The sequence below is a fragment of the Hippopotamus amphibius genome, chromosome 7 (assembly GCF_030028045.1).
Source record: "Hippopotamus amphibius kiboko isolate mHipAmp2 chromosome 7, mHipAmp2.hap2, whole genome shotgun sequence".
Taxonomy (NCBI): Eukaryota; Metazoa; Chordata; class Mammalia; order Artiodactyla; family Hippopotamidae; genus Hippopotamus; species Hippopotamus amphibius.
Window position 1 is genome coordinate 89,592,376 of NC_080192.1, and position 16,202 is coordinate 89,608,577.

The 16,202-nt window shown below is 43.8% G+C and overlaps 1 protein-coding gene across 1 annotated transcript; it reads left to right on the plus strand.

Moving 5' to 3' along the window:
* The first annotated feature begins 9,848 nt into the window (after positions 1–9,848).
* FAM136A (family with sequence similarity 136 member A) lies at positions 9,849–14,439 on the plus strand. Its single transcript, XM_057743580.1, is given in 6 exon segments — positions 9,849–10,162; positions 10,164–10,202; positions 10,204–10,362; positions 10,365–10,400; positions 10,975–11,115; positions 12,947–14,439. Coding segments are annotated over 6 exon segments (759 nt in total). The 5' UTR covers positions 9,849–9,967; the 3' UTR covers positions 13,136–14,439.
* Positions 14,440–16,202: the final 1,763 nt, after the last annotated feature.

Below are 16,202 nucleotides of genomic sequence, written 5' to 3' on the forward strand. Positions count from 1 at the left end.
TTGTTCACTTTTCTATTGAGTTGTCTTTTTCTTTGGTTGGTAGGAGAACTTTATATTATCTATCATATTTGTTCCTAATGTTTTCCTAGGTAGCGGGAAACAAGAGTTTAAAATATTTTTATGTATTCATCTTTTCCTATTTCTTGTTTTTATTGCATATGTAGAATCATTCTACCTCAAGGTTACAAAAATAGTTTGCCTGTGTTTCTTCTAGTGCTTTTTGGTTTTATTTTTAAAATTTAGATCTGGAGTTTATTTTGTGACCCAGGTCATTTTTCCCCAACATGGATAGCCAATTGTTCCAATATGTTTATCAAATGACTCCTCTTTTTCCCCAGTGATTTGAAGCCATCTTTCATTTTGTTAAATTTCTATATATATATACTTGGATCTATTCCTGAACTCTTTGTTCCATTTTTCTGTCTTTTAATGATATAATTATTAAGTTATTATAACAATAAGTTATAACTTTTAGCTTTATATAACTATTTTATAACTTTATATAAAGTTATTATAACTTTATAATACATTTAATATTTTTAATAAATTTATTTGTTTTTATTTATTTATTTATTTATTTATTTTATTGGCTGTGTTGGGTCTTCGTTGCTGCACACAGGCTTTCTATACTTGTGGCAAGCGGGGCACATGGGCTCAATAGTTGTGGAGCACAGGCTTAGTTGCTCTGCAGCATGTGGGTTCTTCCTGGACCAGGACTTGAACCCCTGTCCTCTGCATTGGCAGGCAGATTCTTAACCACTGTGCTACCAGGGAAGAGCCCATGCCCCCCAACAAGGGAAGCCACCGCAATGAGAAGCCTGCGCACCACACAAAGAGTAGACCCCACTCTCTGCAACTAGAGAAAGCATGTGCAGCAACAAAGACCCAACACAGCCAATAAATAAAAATTAATTAATTAATTTTAAAAACAGAATCTCCAGTCCCTCCACACCTCCCCAGTCAGAATCTGTATTTTAACAGAATCTCAAAGACTATAGTTTGAAAAGCACCCAAGTAGGGAGGATTTGACTGATTAGAGAGGCAAGGAATGATTTCTAGAGGAAGCAATGAGTTAACTTAGATCTGAAGGAAGAGCAGGCCTTAACTAAGTCTAAAAGGGAGGGAAGAGTGCCGTGGGTGGAGGGAACAGCACGTGTGAATGTGATGTGATGGAAGTGTGGTGCATATGAAGAACGAAACAAGCCAGTAGGGCTGGAACAAAGTACTCCAGGGAGAGGCGGGGTGGGGGTGGGACAAGCCTGTAGAGAAAGGAGAGGCCAGCTATACAAGACCTTGTGTACTGAGGAGTTTTTGTCTTTACATTAAATGTGTTAGGAAGCTATGGCTGTGTTTTAAACATGAGCATAACTTGATTATATTTGAACTATGAAATGATTACTTTTGCTGCCTTTGACCTGTAGGTGTGATGAAATGAGAAATATACACTTAACTGACCTCTTTATATTGAACTGTATCAGCATTGCTGGAACAAACCTTACCTGAACATGGCATTTATTCTTTAAACATACTCCTAGATTTTATTTAGAAGTATTCCACTTAATACTTTTGCATTCATGTTCATTCATTAGTCTATAGGGTTTTTGTTTGTCTGTTGGCTTGTTTGGAGGATCTTTTGTTCTATTTTTGTCTCAGGACTATGCTAGTTTTGTAAAACAAAATAAAATTTTCTGCTACCCAACAGTGTATATATGAGGGGAATTCTTTTCTTTGAAGATTTGAAAGAACTCACTATGCATTAAGCTTCTTGAATATATATTGATGATTTATATTATCCTAAAAAGAATTTTGTCAAGGTTTTAAAACACATTAACATAGCACTATGCATAATATTCTAGTAATTCTTCTTCTCCACAATATCTATATTTAGGTCCCTTTTTTGATTACTCATTTGAGTTACCTTTATTGGACTAGCTGTGGTGTATATATTACTGTTTTGTTTTTAATAACAACGTGTTGTATTTGTTTATTTATGTTGATGGCTATTTTTTAAAACTTTATCCAGCGACCCCTTCCCACCCCTTTTCTGGTAAGAGACCCTGCAGCCTTGACCACCGGGTACACATGTGAAGCTGAGCCCATCCTAGTGCCTCGGCCACTTGGGGAAAGAGGCCTGCCCTGCAGCTCCTTCTATGCCCTGTCAGAATAGTTCTGAGAGACTGAACATATAAATAGACTATGGCCAAGATTTTAATAAAGTAAAACTAAAAGACGAAAATAAATGGACAATGGCTAGACCTAAGAACAGGTCCCTGACCCACAACCTGCAGCAATCTGTGCAGGAATCCAACCCCCTTATCGCCAATAAACAACCCAGGAAGCCAGCCTGCTAGGAGTCAGCCTAGCGGGAAGCCAGGAAGCTAAGCAATAGCTTCTCTCACAATCAGCCCAAAGTGACCAGGACTTGATCAATTTCTAAGCCTCCCTAATTTTTGATGGCTTTTCTCATTTTTGTCCCCACCTCAAACTTGGGCCCAACTACAGAAAGCCACATATGCACCCCTAACCAATTGCGTAGGAAGCCCTGCTTCTATTTAGCCCACCGACAGCTTCCCCAGGCGGTCAGGCTCCAGTCAGGGCATCCCTGAAGTCTTCCCTCTTTTCCACTATAAAGCTTTCCCACTCCTTTGCCTAGCTTTGAGTCTCTGCCAAAACAGAAGTCATGGTAGTTGACTCTCTTGCTATATCAAGTTTAGAGTGAAGAGCCTTTGCTTTCCTCATTCAGTTGTTCTTCCTTTATTTCCACAGAAGGGATGACCACTCCACATCATGTCCACATCCCCAGGTTACAGGGGGCCCAAGGTGCCATCAGGCTATGGCTGCTCCAGTGGAGTAGTGATGGAGGACAAAAAAGTATGAGAAACGTGATGCTAGAATGCACTCAAAGCTTGTGTACACACAACCTGCCTTTATTCCAGGCTACTCTTTGGATTCCTACTGGCTAGTTCCTTCCTTTTCTCTTGCCCTTCCAGTAAGAATATACTCACCTGGCCCCTTGCTAAGCAACTCTCTATGCCTCTAACAGGGAGGAGAGAAAGTCCCGCTGATTATCTTTCTCATTATTACCAACATCACTTCATATCGCGAGAATAAACATATCCCACCCTCTCTGGTTTTCAGATGGGACCATCCTGCAAGTCTGCTAAGAGTTTAGCTGGAATCTGAGGGTCCTGCCTCCTGGCTAGAAGCCACAGGCTGCAGCTGGAAGCCCCAATGCCCAGAGGAGCTGCTGGTAGGATGACAGCACCTCCCTTCCTTCCTTCAGCCCCTCTCACCCACCTCACCACTGACCTCCTGAACGGCAACCCCCCTTCCCAGCCCACAGTCATTCCCCTGCACCCCCTAAGTTATGTTGATGTAATTTCACAAGTAAGTATGCAGATCCTGTTTTTAAAAGTTGAAGGCACCCTTTCCATTTCTCCAGGATTCAATGACTTACCATGGTCCAGGGTCAGATGAAGAATGAGCTACTTGTGCTTGCCCTGCACTTGTACCTGAGCTGTCTCGACTTTGTGTGAGGTTTGCTGACACTCTAATACCCCCAAGAGAAACTATATCTAGCCTACCTGCATCACTCTTCTTGTTGAACTCAGGTATATTTTTAATATTTGCGCTGCATGGTGTTTAAAGTAGCTAAAGTATTCAGTGTTTATAGTAGATGAAGTTGGTCTTTCTTTAGTAACTCCCTGAATTCTCTCTTAAAACTTCTCTCCTATCCCTGGTCTTCTCAGGAGCCTAGTGTCATCATTCTGCCCTCTAACTGCCCACTATTCTCACCACTCATCTCCTCCAACCCCACCACCTCCACCCAGTCTTGACAAGACCTCGGAACAGATCTCTCCTCCACTCTTACTCTTCAAAATTTGCCAATTAGCAAGAGACTCTTCATCTCTTGGTAAAGGGTGTCACAGGGAGTAAAGTTGATGAGAACCATAGGGACAGTCTAATCCAATCCTGCTCATGTTATAGATAAAGAAACTGAGTCCTAGAGAATGGAAGGCTTAAGACCGTCACAGACCCAAAGATTTCAACCAAAGTCCCCTTCACCGTTGTGAGAACCAGAGCCTGTTGGGTGAAGAACATGTGTGACCGGCCTCAGGTCTCCTCCTTCAGGCTGCACTGAACACCGCCCCGCAAGAGGTCTTCTTCTGCTTCCAAAGCCTGGCCCACTGCAGGCTCCACAAATTACTATTATTATCATTAACACTGTTGTTTTTGCTATGACAACCATGGTAATAACAGTGAGAGAGGGGGAAATCCAAGATTCCCAACAATAATAACAATCATTTACCACATACCTCGAAGACATTGAATCATGGCCTGACACCACGCCCCTGAGAGGCAGCAGTACTGTCTACAGTTTTTAGAAAGGAGAAGGAAGGAAGAGAAAAGGGGGGTGCTCTGTCAGTGGATTAATCAAAAGATAGATCGTCAGAGATAAGTGGAAAACACAGAAGACTTGGATGCTCAGCCCAAGATTGGATCTGTAGACCTGTGTTTTCCACATAACCTAGATTTGTGCCCTACACAACACTTCAGCGCAGGAATTTCCAAACTCTTGTGACCACTATCCACAGTAAAAAATATGCTTTTACATTTACACCCTTGCATGTATGTATAAAACAGAAAAAAAATCTTTCACAAAAGTCCCATTAACCCTTACCGTGTGCCATGCATTGGGATATTTTCTCTTTCATTCTAAGTCTATTCTATTTTGTTCTTTAAAGTGCTAGTTACAATCCTCTAAGTGTATTTCACTACACACTAATGAGTTATGACCCACAGTTTGAAAAATATATCTTTGAAGGGAAGATAAAAGAGCAGTCCTAAAGGAGAAGGGCTGGATAAGCTTCTTCTCCAAGAAAGCAGAAAGAAATGCAGTTGGGGATAAAAGTAGAAGAAAATGAGTATAGAGTCAAATTTGTAAGATTAAGGTATAATAGTAGAATTACACAGCGTCACCTATATAGAATTTTTGCCCAAAAGGTTTAACCTGAATCTAATCATGCAGGCACAATCAGACACATTCTGAACATACTACAAGACAACAAGCCTGGAAGTCTTCAAAACTCTCACTGTCATAAAAAGCAAGAAAAGGTAAGAGACTGTTTTAGATCACGGGATACCAAAGAGACATGACACATGCAATATGTAATCCTTAATTGGATTCTGGCTGGAGAAAGGGAAAAAAAACAACAACCCAGCCACAAAGTACAGTATGAGGACAATGAGGGAAATTTGAATGTGATTTCGTGTTAGATGATACCATTGGGTCACGTTAAGTGTCTTGGGTGTGATAATAACATTGTGTTATGTAAGACAAGGCCCTCATTCTTAGAGGTACGTCCTGAAGGATTTAAGAGGGAAAGAATCTATTGTCTGAAATGTACTTTAAATGCTTCAGAAGAGGGAATATGTGTATAGAAAGCGAAAGCAATTGTAGAGGAATATTAACTGTTAGCGAATCTAGGAGAAGGATATATAGGTAGGTGCTCATCATCCTATTCTTCAGCTTATCTGAAAGTTTAAAAGTTTTGCTTTGGGCTACCCTGGTAGCACAGTGGTTAAGAATCCACCTGCCAAGAAGAGACTGGAGGACACAGGGTTGAGGGGGTGGGGGGTGAAGTGGAAGCTGGGACGAAGTGAGAGGGCAGCATAGGCATATATATACTACCAACTGTAAAATAGCCAGTGGAAAGTTGCTGTATAACAAAGGGAGATCAAATCGATGATGGGTGATGCCTTAGAGGGCTGGGACGGGGAGGGTGGGGGGAGTTGCGGGAGGGAGGGCATATGGGGATATGTGCATAAATACAGCTGATTGACTGTGGTGTACTTCATAAGCTGGTACAAGAGTGTAAAGCAATTATATTCCAATAAAGAGCTTAGAAAAAAAAAGAGATAGCTTGAAGCTGCAAAAATGGAAAAAAAAAAAAGAAGATTTCGCTTGCCAATGCAGGGGACACGGGTTCGAGCCCTGGGCCAGGAAGATCCCACATGCTGCAGGGCAACTAAGCCTGTGCACCACAACTACTGAGCCTGCGCTCCAGAGCCCAAGAGCCACAATTACTGAGCTCATGCTCCACAGCTACTGAAACCCGCACGCCTAGAGCCCGTGCTCCGCAACAAGAGAAGCCACTGCAATGAGAAGCCCATGCACCGCAACGAAGAGTAGCCCCCCGCTCATCGCAACTAGAGAAAGCCAGCGCAGCAACAAAGACCCAACACAGCCAATAAAAATAAAATAAATAAATAAATTTATTTTTTAAAAAAAGACCACTCAATAGGAAGATGTGCAAAAAATTTAAATAGTCAATTATAGTAGCCCAGGCAAATAATAATAACATTAATAATGATGGTGGCTTTATCTAAGATGATAACAGTAGGCTAGAAAGATGTGAATAGATTCAAGAGATATTTACATGGAAGGATATTTATAATCAGAAAACATTTGCTTTATTTAATATTTAATTATATATTACATATATATACGTATATAAAACTATTCAATCAAAGTTTCAAATGTATTTTAATAAAAATTTCTGTGACTTCCGAAAAGTTAAATTCCTCATTCTGCAGAAGGTGGTACTCTTTGTGTGAGAGTTTTGTTTTCCCCAGCAGACCCCCTAATGTACTAAGGAATAGAATATCATGACTAGACAGTGATAACGTAAGAATTGCTTTTTAAATGATCAGTGTGATGCACAGACTTTCATCCGGAGCTCTTCAACCCAGGTTGGCCACGCTGCGTTTCTGGCTGTCACCCATCGCTAATGTGAAGTCTAATCAAGCTGTCAGCAATAAGCAAAGTTCACTTGCTCCTATCATCCCAAATCCCCTTTATCCCACCCATATCTGAATATAAGAAAGAGTCTTGGTCTATCTAGTGTCACTGTTTGCCTCTGGCAGAGTGGCTGGAAGTATTTCGGACGCTGTTGGGCCACCACCAGGGTCTGAGAGCAGAGTGTCACATGCAAGAGAGGTAGGAAGATTATACAACGAACCATTCAGGACCCTGAAAGGGTTCAGACTTGTTTCCAGTGAGTCAGCTAAGGCTGGGCCAGAGTAGATCTTGAATCCTGAAACCTCATTTCCTACTCCCAAAGCACCAGGAAAATAACACAAACATATCTGAGCTTCCTAAAATGAGATTAAACTGCTTACAACCTTTTGGAAGGTTTCCAAAGCCAAATAAAGTCAGGAATCATTTTTCATAAATATACTAAAGAACCATTCATTTCATATACACAAAGTAGCAAGGCTGCATTGCTCAAGGACTTTTAAATTCATTTTAGTGTGATTAACTGAGCTCCTAAAAGAAGGATTTGTTGGAAAGATTCAGTCTGATATTTTAGAAACAAGGGGGAAAGGTGAGAAATTTCAGATTGTTCTATAAAGAAGAAAGAACTCTCCACGGAATATGGAAACATAGGTATAAACATTGTCAGTTATGATTTCCTACTTCATAGTTTGTTGTCAGCTTATGCAGCTTGGAAATCTAGCTCCACCAATTCTAGCTTCTAAATATGCAACCTTTGGCAAGTGGCTTCACCTCCCTAGGCCTCAGTTTTCTTCCCTGAGTGGGAGAAAAGTTGATAATAAAGCTCTCACCTCATTGGATTGTTGTGGGAGTTAAATGAGATACAAAGCCCTTAAAACAAAGCCTGGCCCACTCAGTTAACAGCCGGGGTCATTCTGACTCCAGAGGCTGCCAGTAGCCGCCTCTAGACTGGCTTGAAGCGTAAAGATGTTTCAGATGCTGAGCAGTGGTTTCCTGGGAGTTACCAGCACACGGGCTAGAGGAGGGCCTGATGCTTGAAGTCTCTGGGCTGAGTCACGTGGCCCACTGCCCTCAAACGAGAGTTCTGCCACAGAGTAGTGCCCGATGACAGCAAATGCCTAAACTCCAAAGTCAGTGAGTGACCCCTTCCTTGTGACGCCACTCATTAGTCTCCTTTCCTACTCCAGGCTCCGCGTCAGCAAAACCACTTGGCTTCCCCAAAGCTTCAAGCTCTTTCACACTCTGTTTTGTCCAGGCAGCTCCCCGCGCCTGGCATGGCGTCGTCTTCACCCTCTGCTGTGCCAGGCAAAAACACCCACTCGTCGTATCCTCCAGGGAAGCTTTCCTGAGGCACTTGCACCTCTCACGTCCTTTTTGCCACCCCGTATAGCACATCTCTTCCAACACTGTCTGTCTGCCCCCTTTACCAATGCCCCCCTGTGGACCCTCGCCCCTACCAGTGTCCTGTGCTTAGCACGCACCAGCTATAGTTGTCCCTTGGTATCCTCGGGGGGTTGGTTACAGGACCCTCTGTGCACACCAAGTCCTGATGCCGATATTCAAGTATCACAGTCGGTCCTCGGTATCTGCAGTTGCAGAATCCGGGGATACTGAGGGATGAGTATATGTGTTTAATAAATGAATGCATAGGATAGTAAAGTTGGAGGTGGAGGTGGGGCATTCCAGATAGAACTGTTCCAGGAGCTCAGAAACAGCTCACTGTTGATGGCATATAAATGTTTTACTGTCGATTGAATATCTGTAGCCCCTGCATTGCTCCTTTGAGGTTAATAATTTCTTATTAGAAATAAATGCAGGACTTCCCTGGTGGCGCAGTGGTTAAGAACCTGCCCACCAATGCAGGGACACGGGTTCGATCCCTGGTCCAGGAAGATCCCACATTGCCTCAGAGCAACTAAGCCCATGGGCCACAGCTACTGAGCCTGCATACCCTAGAGCCAACATGCCACAACTACTGAGCCCACATGCTTCAACTACTGAAGCCTGAGCACCTAGAGCTTGTGCTCTGCAACAAGAGAAGCCACTGCAATGAGAAGCCCACACATCGCAACAAAGAGTAGCTCCCGCTCGCCACAACTAGAGAATGCCCACACACAGCAAAATAAGTAAAGAAATAAATAAATGCAGAGGGACTTCCCTGGTGGTGCAGTGGATAAGACTCCACACTCCCAATGCAGGGTTTGATCCCTGGTCAGGGAACTAGATCCCACATGCATGCCACAACTAAGAGTTCGCGTGCCACAACCAAATATATAAACAAATATTCTTAAAACGAAAGAAAGAGAGAGAAATGCATAAACATACATCTATCAACAATCCAACAATTCCACTTCTAGATATTTACCCAAGACAAATGGAAATCTCTGTCTACAAAAGACTTGCTCAAGGATGTTCACAGACACCACTTTATTCAGAATAGCTAATAACTGGGAAAGACCCAAATGCGCATCAACAGAGGAATGGAAAAACAAATTGTTACATGTCCATTCGATGGAATACTATTAGCTTATATTAGGTGAAGAAGCCAGACCCCCCCCAAAAAAAAGTACATGAATTATAAATAAATAAGTATATATATATATAAAATTCTATAAAGGGAAAGTGTAATCTGTACTGATAGAAAGCAGATCAGTAGTTGCCTGGGGCTGGAGTAGGGAAATAGGGGGAGAATGGGCGGAGATTGCTTGGGAAGGAGCAAGGTTTGTTAAAACTCACCAAGCTGTTTACATCTAAGATCTGCGCACTTACCTGCTATGTTAATTATATTAAATTTTTTTTTCACTTTGCTATACAGCAGAGATTGGCACAACACTGTAAATCAACTACACTTCAATTTTTAAAACTAAATGAAAATAAATTTAAAGAATTTTAAGGAAGAGAGGGGAAGAGGCAGGCAGGTAGATAGAAAGAAAAAGGCCTTTTGGCGCAGGCACCGCCCGCAGAGGGGGGCGGGGACTCAGGGGGGCGGGGCCAGGGAGCGCGGCAAGAAAGGGCCGACCGCCGTGCAGTTGCTCCTCTCCCACGCTAGGCGGCGGCGTAGGCCGGGCCCGGCGCCCCGCGCTGACCCGGGAAGCGGCGGCGAGGGGGCGGGCCGAGCGCTGGAGTCCATGTGGGCGCCGGCGCCGCTGGGAGCTGTGCGGGGTCGCCATGGCGGAGCTGCAGCAGCTCCGGGTGCAGGAGGCGGTGGACTCCATGGTGAAGAGTCTGGAGAGAGAGAACATCCGGAAGATGCAGGTAGTGGGGCGGGGGCCGACCCCGGGGAGCCAAGGCGGTCCGGGACTCCCGGCCCCTTCCGCAGCCGCCGCAAGATCCCCGGCGCCGCTGCCTCCCTCCCCGCAGACCCCGGTCGGGGTGTCCCTGGGCTCGTCGCGGCGTCCTCGGGAGCACGGCTCATCCTCAGACAGAACTTCTGGAGCTTCGGCTGAGCCGATGAAATCTGTGCGCCCCCGCCACGCGCAAGGCCGTTTGCCCCCCCAGGCCAGGCCGGGGGAGGGGGTGTCCCCGGGCCAGGGTTGAGAAGTCCCTGGTGTGAGGCGGCCGGCCTCCCCCACCTTTCCCACTTGCGCGGCCCCTTGTTAAGGTGAGCGGCCAGAGGCCCGGCAAGAGCACGGCCAAGGTGAAAGACCGGAAAGGCGCCAGCGCTCGGCCTCCTCGATGACCAGGTCATGCCCGGTTCTGTTGCACCGAACCCGGCTCCACACAGCGCTGGCTTATATGCTGTTCCGCTTTGATCCACTAATGGTTTGGGGGCTGTTGGTCCTGCTTCCCTAACCGGATTGTGGGTCTCCCTTGTAAAGGTACCCCTGGAGTCAGTGGGCCCGTTGCCCCTGGTGGAGTGTAGGTTACTAGATTGCTGGCCTCTGAACCCTGTGGTTTAGGCACCTGGTTTTCAGAACCTAGCTTCATTTGACGCTCCACCACCTTCCCGGTCCACCCAGCCTTCGATTCAACGAGTACCAATGAGCTCACGGCGAGGAGCTTTGAAACACTCGGCTAGACACCGAGGATAATGTTCCCATTCGTGGTTTTAAGCTCCTGGTGTCTAGTCTAAGGAGAGGTGCGGTGTGACGCTCCTCCTCGCCTCTGTTGCTCTCCATGGGCAGCTCTGTCCCAGAGGCTTTCCTACCTAACCTCTCTCTGCCCTCCCCCTACAGGGCTTTATGTTCAGGTGTAGCGCCGGCTGTTGTGAGGACAGCCAGGCGTCCATGCAGCAAGTGCACCAGTGCATTGAGCGCTGCCATGCACCTCTGGCTCAAGCCCAGGCCCTGGTGACCAACGAGTTGGAGAAATTCCAGGTGAGGGATATCCCAGACGACTCTAGCCCTTGATGTTGCTCTTTTGCAGATGACAGGCATTTGTTCAAAACTCTTGGCTTTAGTGTCTTGGTTCTGTGTTAACATTTGTGATAGTCCTATGGCCTACTGGTCTTTACACAGCTTAAAATTTCGGAAAAAGTCCTGGAGGTGGAGTGCTATAAAAATTTCCCATAGTAACAGTGTAAAAGGGAGTTACCAACGGAGTTCATGACCAAGAGCCTTATGCTTTTTTCTCCCATAGACATCAAATATAATATGTATACTGTACAGTATAAAGCTTTCTAAAACATATTAATTCATTCTTACAACAGCAGAATCCTCAAGAAAATAGAACAGGCCAGTCTTTAAAAGGTACAGATTAGAGCAAGATCGTACCATCATTTTGTGGATATACCCACCCAGGATGCTCCTACTTGCTACACCCAGAGGGCAGCTCCTGTGTCACTAAAGAGCAGTCATTTATTTATGTGAAACATTATCATTGATTTACTGATGCCTGACTCACAAGCCTCTCTGAGGTCACTAAGAGCCCCCTCGTATCCCTCTCTGGTGCAAAGGGTATCCACAACTTCCTTTTACTCCCTCCTTCAATGTATACTTTCCTGGAATTTGGGGAAGCAGGGCCCACTTTGAACCAGTTTTTCATAGCCTGGGATTCTGTTCAAATGGAAAAATTATATCTAATGTGATATATTTTTACATTCTATATTCTATTCGAAATTCTTCAAAATTACACTATAAAAGAATAACTTCTCCAAGATCATGGAACTTCAAAGGGTTGCTCTGTGTTTGACATTTTATTTTACAGATAGGGTCTTGCAAAATTTGATTCTTGATTACTGTATAACTTTCTCCTTCCATTCACTTTTCATTCCTCCAGTCAGACTTCCTTTTCCACTGTGCCAGAACCACTCCTGCCACTACCCTCCATGGGGCTGAATCCAGTGGTCATTTCTCATTCTTCATCTTACTCAGCCTACCTGCATCATTGACACAGTGGATTACTCTCTCTTTCCTTAAAAATCTTTATTCGGTGGGCCACCAGGATAGGATAGCTCACTCTCCAGCTTTTCCACCTCTCTCCCTCTCAGAAATGTTCTTATTTACAGTTTTTGGTTTTGGTTTTTTTCCCCTCTCCAGCTTCTGAGGAGCATTGGGGTGCCCAGGTCTGTCCTTGGATCTTTTTTCTTTTCGATCTAGTTCTCTAGTCTCATAGCAAATATTACCTGTATGCTGACAACTCCTACATTCATATCTTTAGACCAGCTTCACTCCTCACCTCCAGGTTCCTAGATCCAACTGTCTCTCCAATGTCTCCACTTATTTATTTTGTTTGTCTTTCTCCCCTCACTGGAATATCAGTTCAATGAAGGCAAGAACTTTATCTCTTTTACTCATTGCTGTATTCCCCAACATTAGAAGAGTCCCTAGCACATAGTAGATGCTCAATAAATATTTTTTGACTTGAGTATTTTTCTGTAACAAGGACAGACCATATAAAATCAAGGTGTTTGAAAGTCTGTAGTTGAGTAACAATAGCCTCTAGTTCCTTCTCACTTCCTGGAAAGGGCTTCTGTACAATTTATTCTATCATTCACAAGCTTTCTAGTAATGCTTTGTCTGGGCCCTCATGGTGCCACCCTCTGTTTCAATCAGGACAATCTTGGTTAATTGCACTATAATGTCTCTTCAGTTGCTCAAGATGATACACATCAAGCCAAAATATGTAGCACAGAGCCTGGCACATGATAAGCACTTGGTAAATAAAGGTCAGCCTTTCACTTTCTCTACCCTTTCCTTCTTGCCACAGGACCGCCTGGCCCGATGCACTATGCATTGCAATGATAAAGCCAAAGATTCAATAGATGCAGGGAGTAAAGAGCTTCAGGTGAAGCGGCAGCTGGAGAGTTGCGTGACCAAGTGTGTGGATGACCACATGAACCTCATCCCAACCATGACCAAGAAGATGAAGGAGTCTCTCTCATCCATTGGGAAATAGATGTCTGCTATTGGCCATCGGGACTGAGGGCAGGGATCTGTTTTAAAAGAGGAATGGGGATTTGGATCCTTTAAGGAAAGTTTATGAATAAGGAAATTAAGGATGGCAGCAAGTTTAAGGCCTGTGTTACTTGCCTCTGGACACTCATTCCTTTGTGTTTCAGTTCTAGAAAGTGAAATGGAAAAAAATGGTGCTAAAGTTTGGGTCAGATATAGCACAGGAGAGTTTCTGTGAGTTTGAATTTCATGTGGCAAGTACTTATCCTGGCAATAGGGAGTCTTTCTTGTACCAAACCAGAGCCCTCCAAGGTACCAGATTCTCTTAGTACACAGATACCAACAGGCTGGCGGGTTCACGTAACCTGCTTATGATCTGGTGGAGTGAGGAGAGGTGTTTCTACTTGTTGCCAACCTCCTTAAGGATCACTACAGCATTTTCCACAAACAAAATTCATGAGGTCACTAATTTAGAAGCGGAAAGGGGGTTTCTGAGGTTTTGTTTTGCTTGGTATTGTTTTATATGCAAGGGCATGAGGTTAATTTAAAATGTAAAGTTGGGAGAGGTAGTTTGGATAAAAACTTTGAAAAGGTCCTTGCAGATATTCATTTCTGGCCATCAAGATGTGGATGTGCACTTCTTAAAATTCTCACACATGACATCTCTCAGCCTGGAGACCCTGCAAAAACACAAGAAACACTATCACGCCCATAGGGGAAGCAAACCTTCCCTCTCACTGACAGCCATGATGGGCCTTGAGGCTGTCTATAGCAGAGTCAGCCAAGTGACAAGACAATCTTGCAGTGACACTCACCCTTGAAGGGAAAGGGGATTTTGATTGTGCTATATGCTAGTATTCAGGAATGAACGTTGAAAGAGGAATTGTTAGCTGCGTAGTTAAGAGAGTTATGAAGTACTGGGTTTGGAAAAATCTAGTTTTCATAAAACAGAAGAGAATGAAAGCCTAAACCCAGTATTGCTTATTTTGCCCCCTGAAATAACAGAGCTCTATTGAGACAATCCCTTGGCAACACAAAGGTCAAGGGAGAAAAAGTAAGCAACTCGGGGGCAAGCTGTGACTCCTTTAGAGCAAAAAAGGGACAGCCCTCCATTACCAAATACCACTTTTGCCAGGGCCTTTGTGACATGCGTTGTTCTTGCCCCAGTTCTGGCACCTTATTGTTTTGATAAGGACCTTGTTGTCTTTTACCCACTTGTTACTTGAAATGATAATATAGCCTGTTTGCTGTTTCAAGACTGTGATATATTTTCCTAGTGGTTTGGTTTTAAAAATAAATAAGACTTAATCTTTCTTCCACTGTTGTGTTTCTTTCCTTATATCTGGGCAGTGAAAATAGTATAACTTTGGCAGGCTGCTTCTCTTTGTAACAGTGTGAAATAATTTAAGAGGTCCAGGGGAGTGAAAATTAGTTATATGTTATAGTTTGGATACTTGTAAATGGGAAGAATTTGAGGTCATGTTAGGGCACTACAAGTTGAAGTCCGTTAATATAAAAAGACAGAAACTATAAGGCTGAAAAATTCAATATTCACATCAGATCTCTAGTTTCCACTAAACACTAACAGCAAGAAATGGAAAAGAGACAGTTATGACCCCTCTAGAGAAAATGCAATGCCTGGGACTTTTGAGTACCAAGAGAGTACAAAATATACAAAGAGTTTAAGTCTTTACTATCACTGGTATTTAAAGAGTCATCACTGGGAACTTGCCTAATGGCACAGTGGTTAAGAATCCGCCTGCCAATGCAGGGGACACGGGTTCGATCCCTGCTCCAGGAAGATCCCACATGTGGAGGAGCAGCTAAGCCCGTGCACCACAACTACTGAGCCTATGCTTTAGAGCCTGCGAGCCACAACAACGGAGCCCATATGCTGCAACTACTGAAGCCCGGGCACCTAGAGCCCATGCTCCACAACAAGAAAGAAGCCACCATAATGAGAAGCCTGCATACCACAACAAAGAGAAGCCCTTGCTCGCCACAACTAGAGAAAGCCTGCATGCAGCAACAAAGACCCAATGCAGCCAAATAAATAAAGCCTGAATATTAGGAAGGAACTGAATCTTGTAGAATCATCCCCTACTTGAAATCACCATTGCTATTATATTTTGGCATCTCTTGTATAACCCAATTGTATCCGATTCATAAATGTGGATGCACCTATTTTGGATAACTTAACTAGGAACAAGTCAGAGACCACTTTTTACACCTACACTCTTGACTTAAAAAACAACACCTTGTATTAGTGATAATTTGTGTGCTGCAATTCACATTTTATATAGAGTATAAAGCAAAGTACCTTAGGTGGGGTTTTGGAGGCATTGTTAACAAGCATTGCAGGACCGACCGCTGGGAATACACTTCTGGGCTCTAGATTTAAATTCTTGGAAATTAAGGCCCAGTCACCCTACTCTTCCAGTGCAGAGGTCTCTAACTGAGCTGTTACCAGAACCCTAGGCTTAGCATGACATTAGCCTGTGGGAGTACAGACAAACCTCAGAGATACTGCAGGTTCGATTGGAGACCAACACAATGAAGCAAACATCTCAATAAAGCAACTCATAGGAGTTTTTTGGTGTGATCACTGAGCACACATCACCATAACAAATACAGTGATGAAAAAGTGAAACACTGTAAGAATTAAAATGACAGAGACACCAAGTGAACAACTGCTGATGGGAAAAAAATGGCACCGAGAGATCTGTTAGACTAGGGGTTGCCACAAATCCTCCTTTTGTTTAAAAACAAAAAACAAAAAAACCCAGTATCTGCAAAGCACAACAAAGGGAAGGCAATACATGGAGGTATGTCCATGCGTGCCAAATAAGTATTAGGGGCTCACTCGTCTAAAGTTTATTTTCATATGGTACATATGAATAAAATAAATGTTGCAACCCACAAAAACAAGGGAGTCTCCCGTATTCTTCAGAAGATAGAGGTGCACGCCAATTGTATAGAATAAGAGAATGAACGGGGACTCGTGAAGACCCCACCCCTCCGTCCTGGCCAATCGCTAGCTAGACAACCGGAAGCTTGAGACTGATCGACAA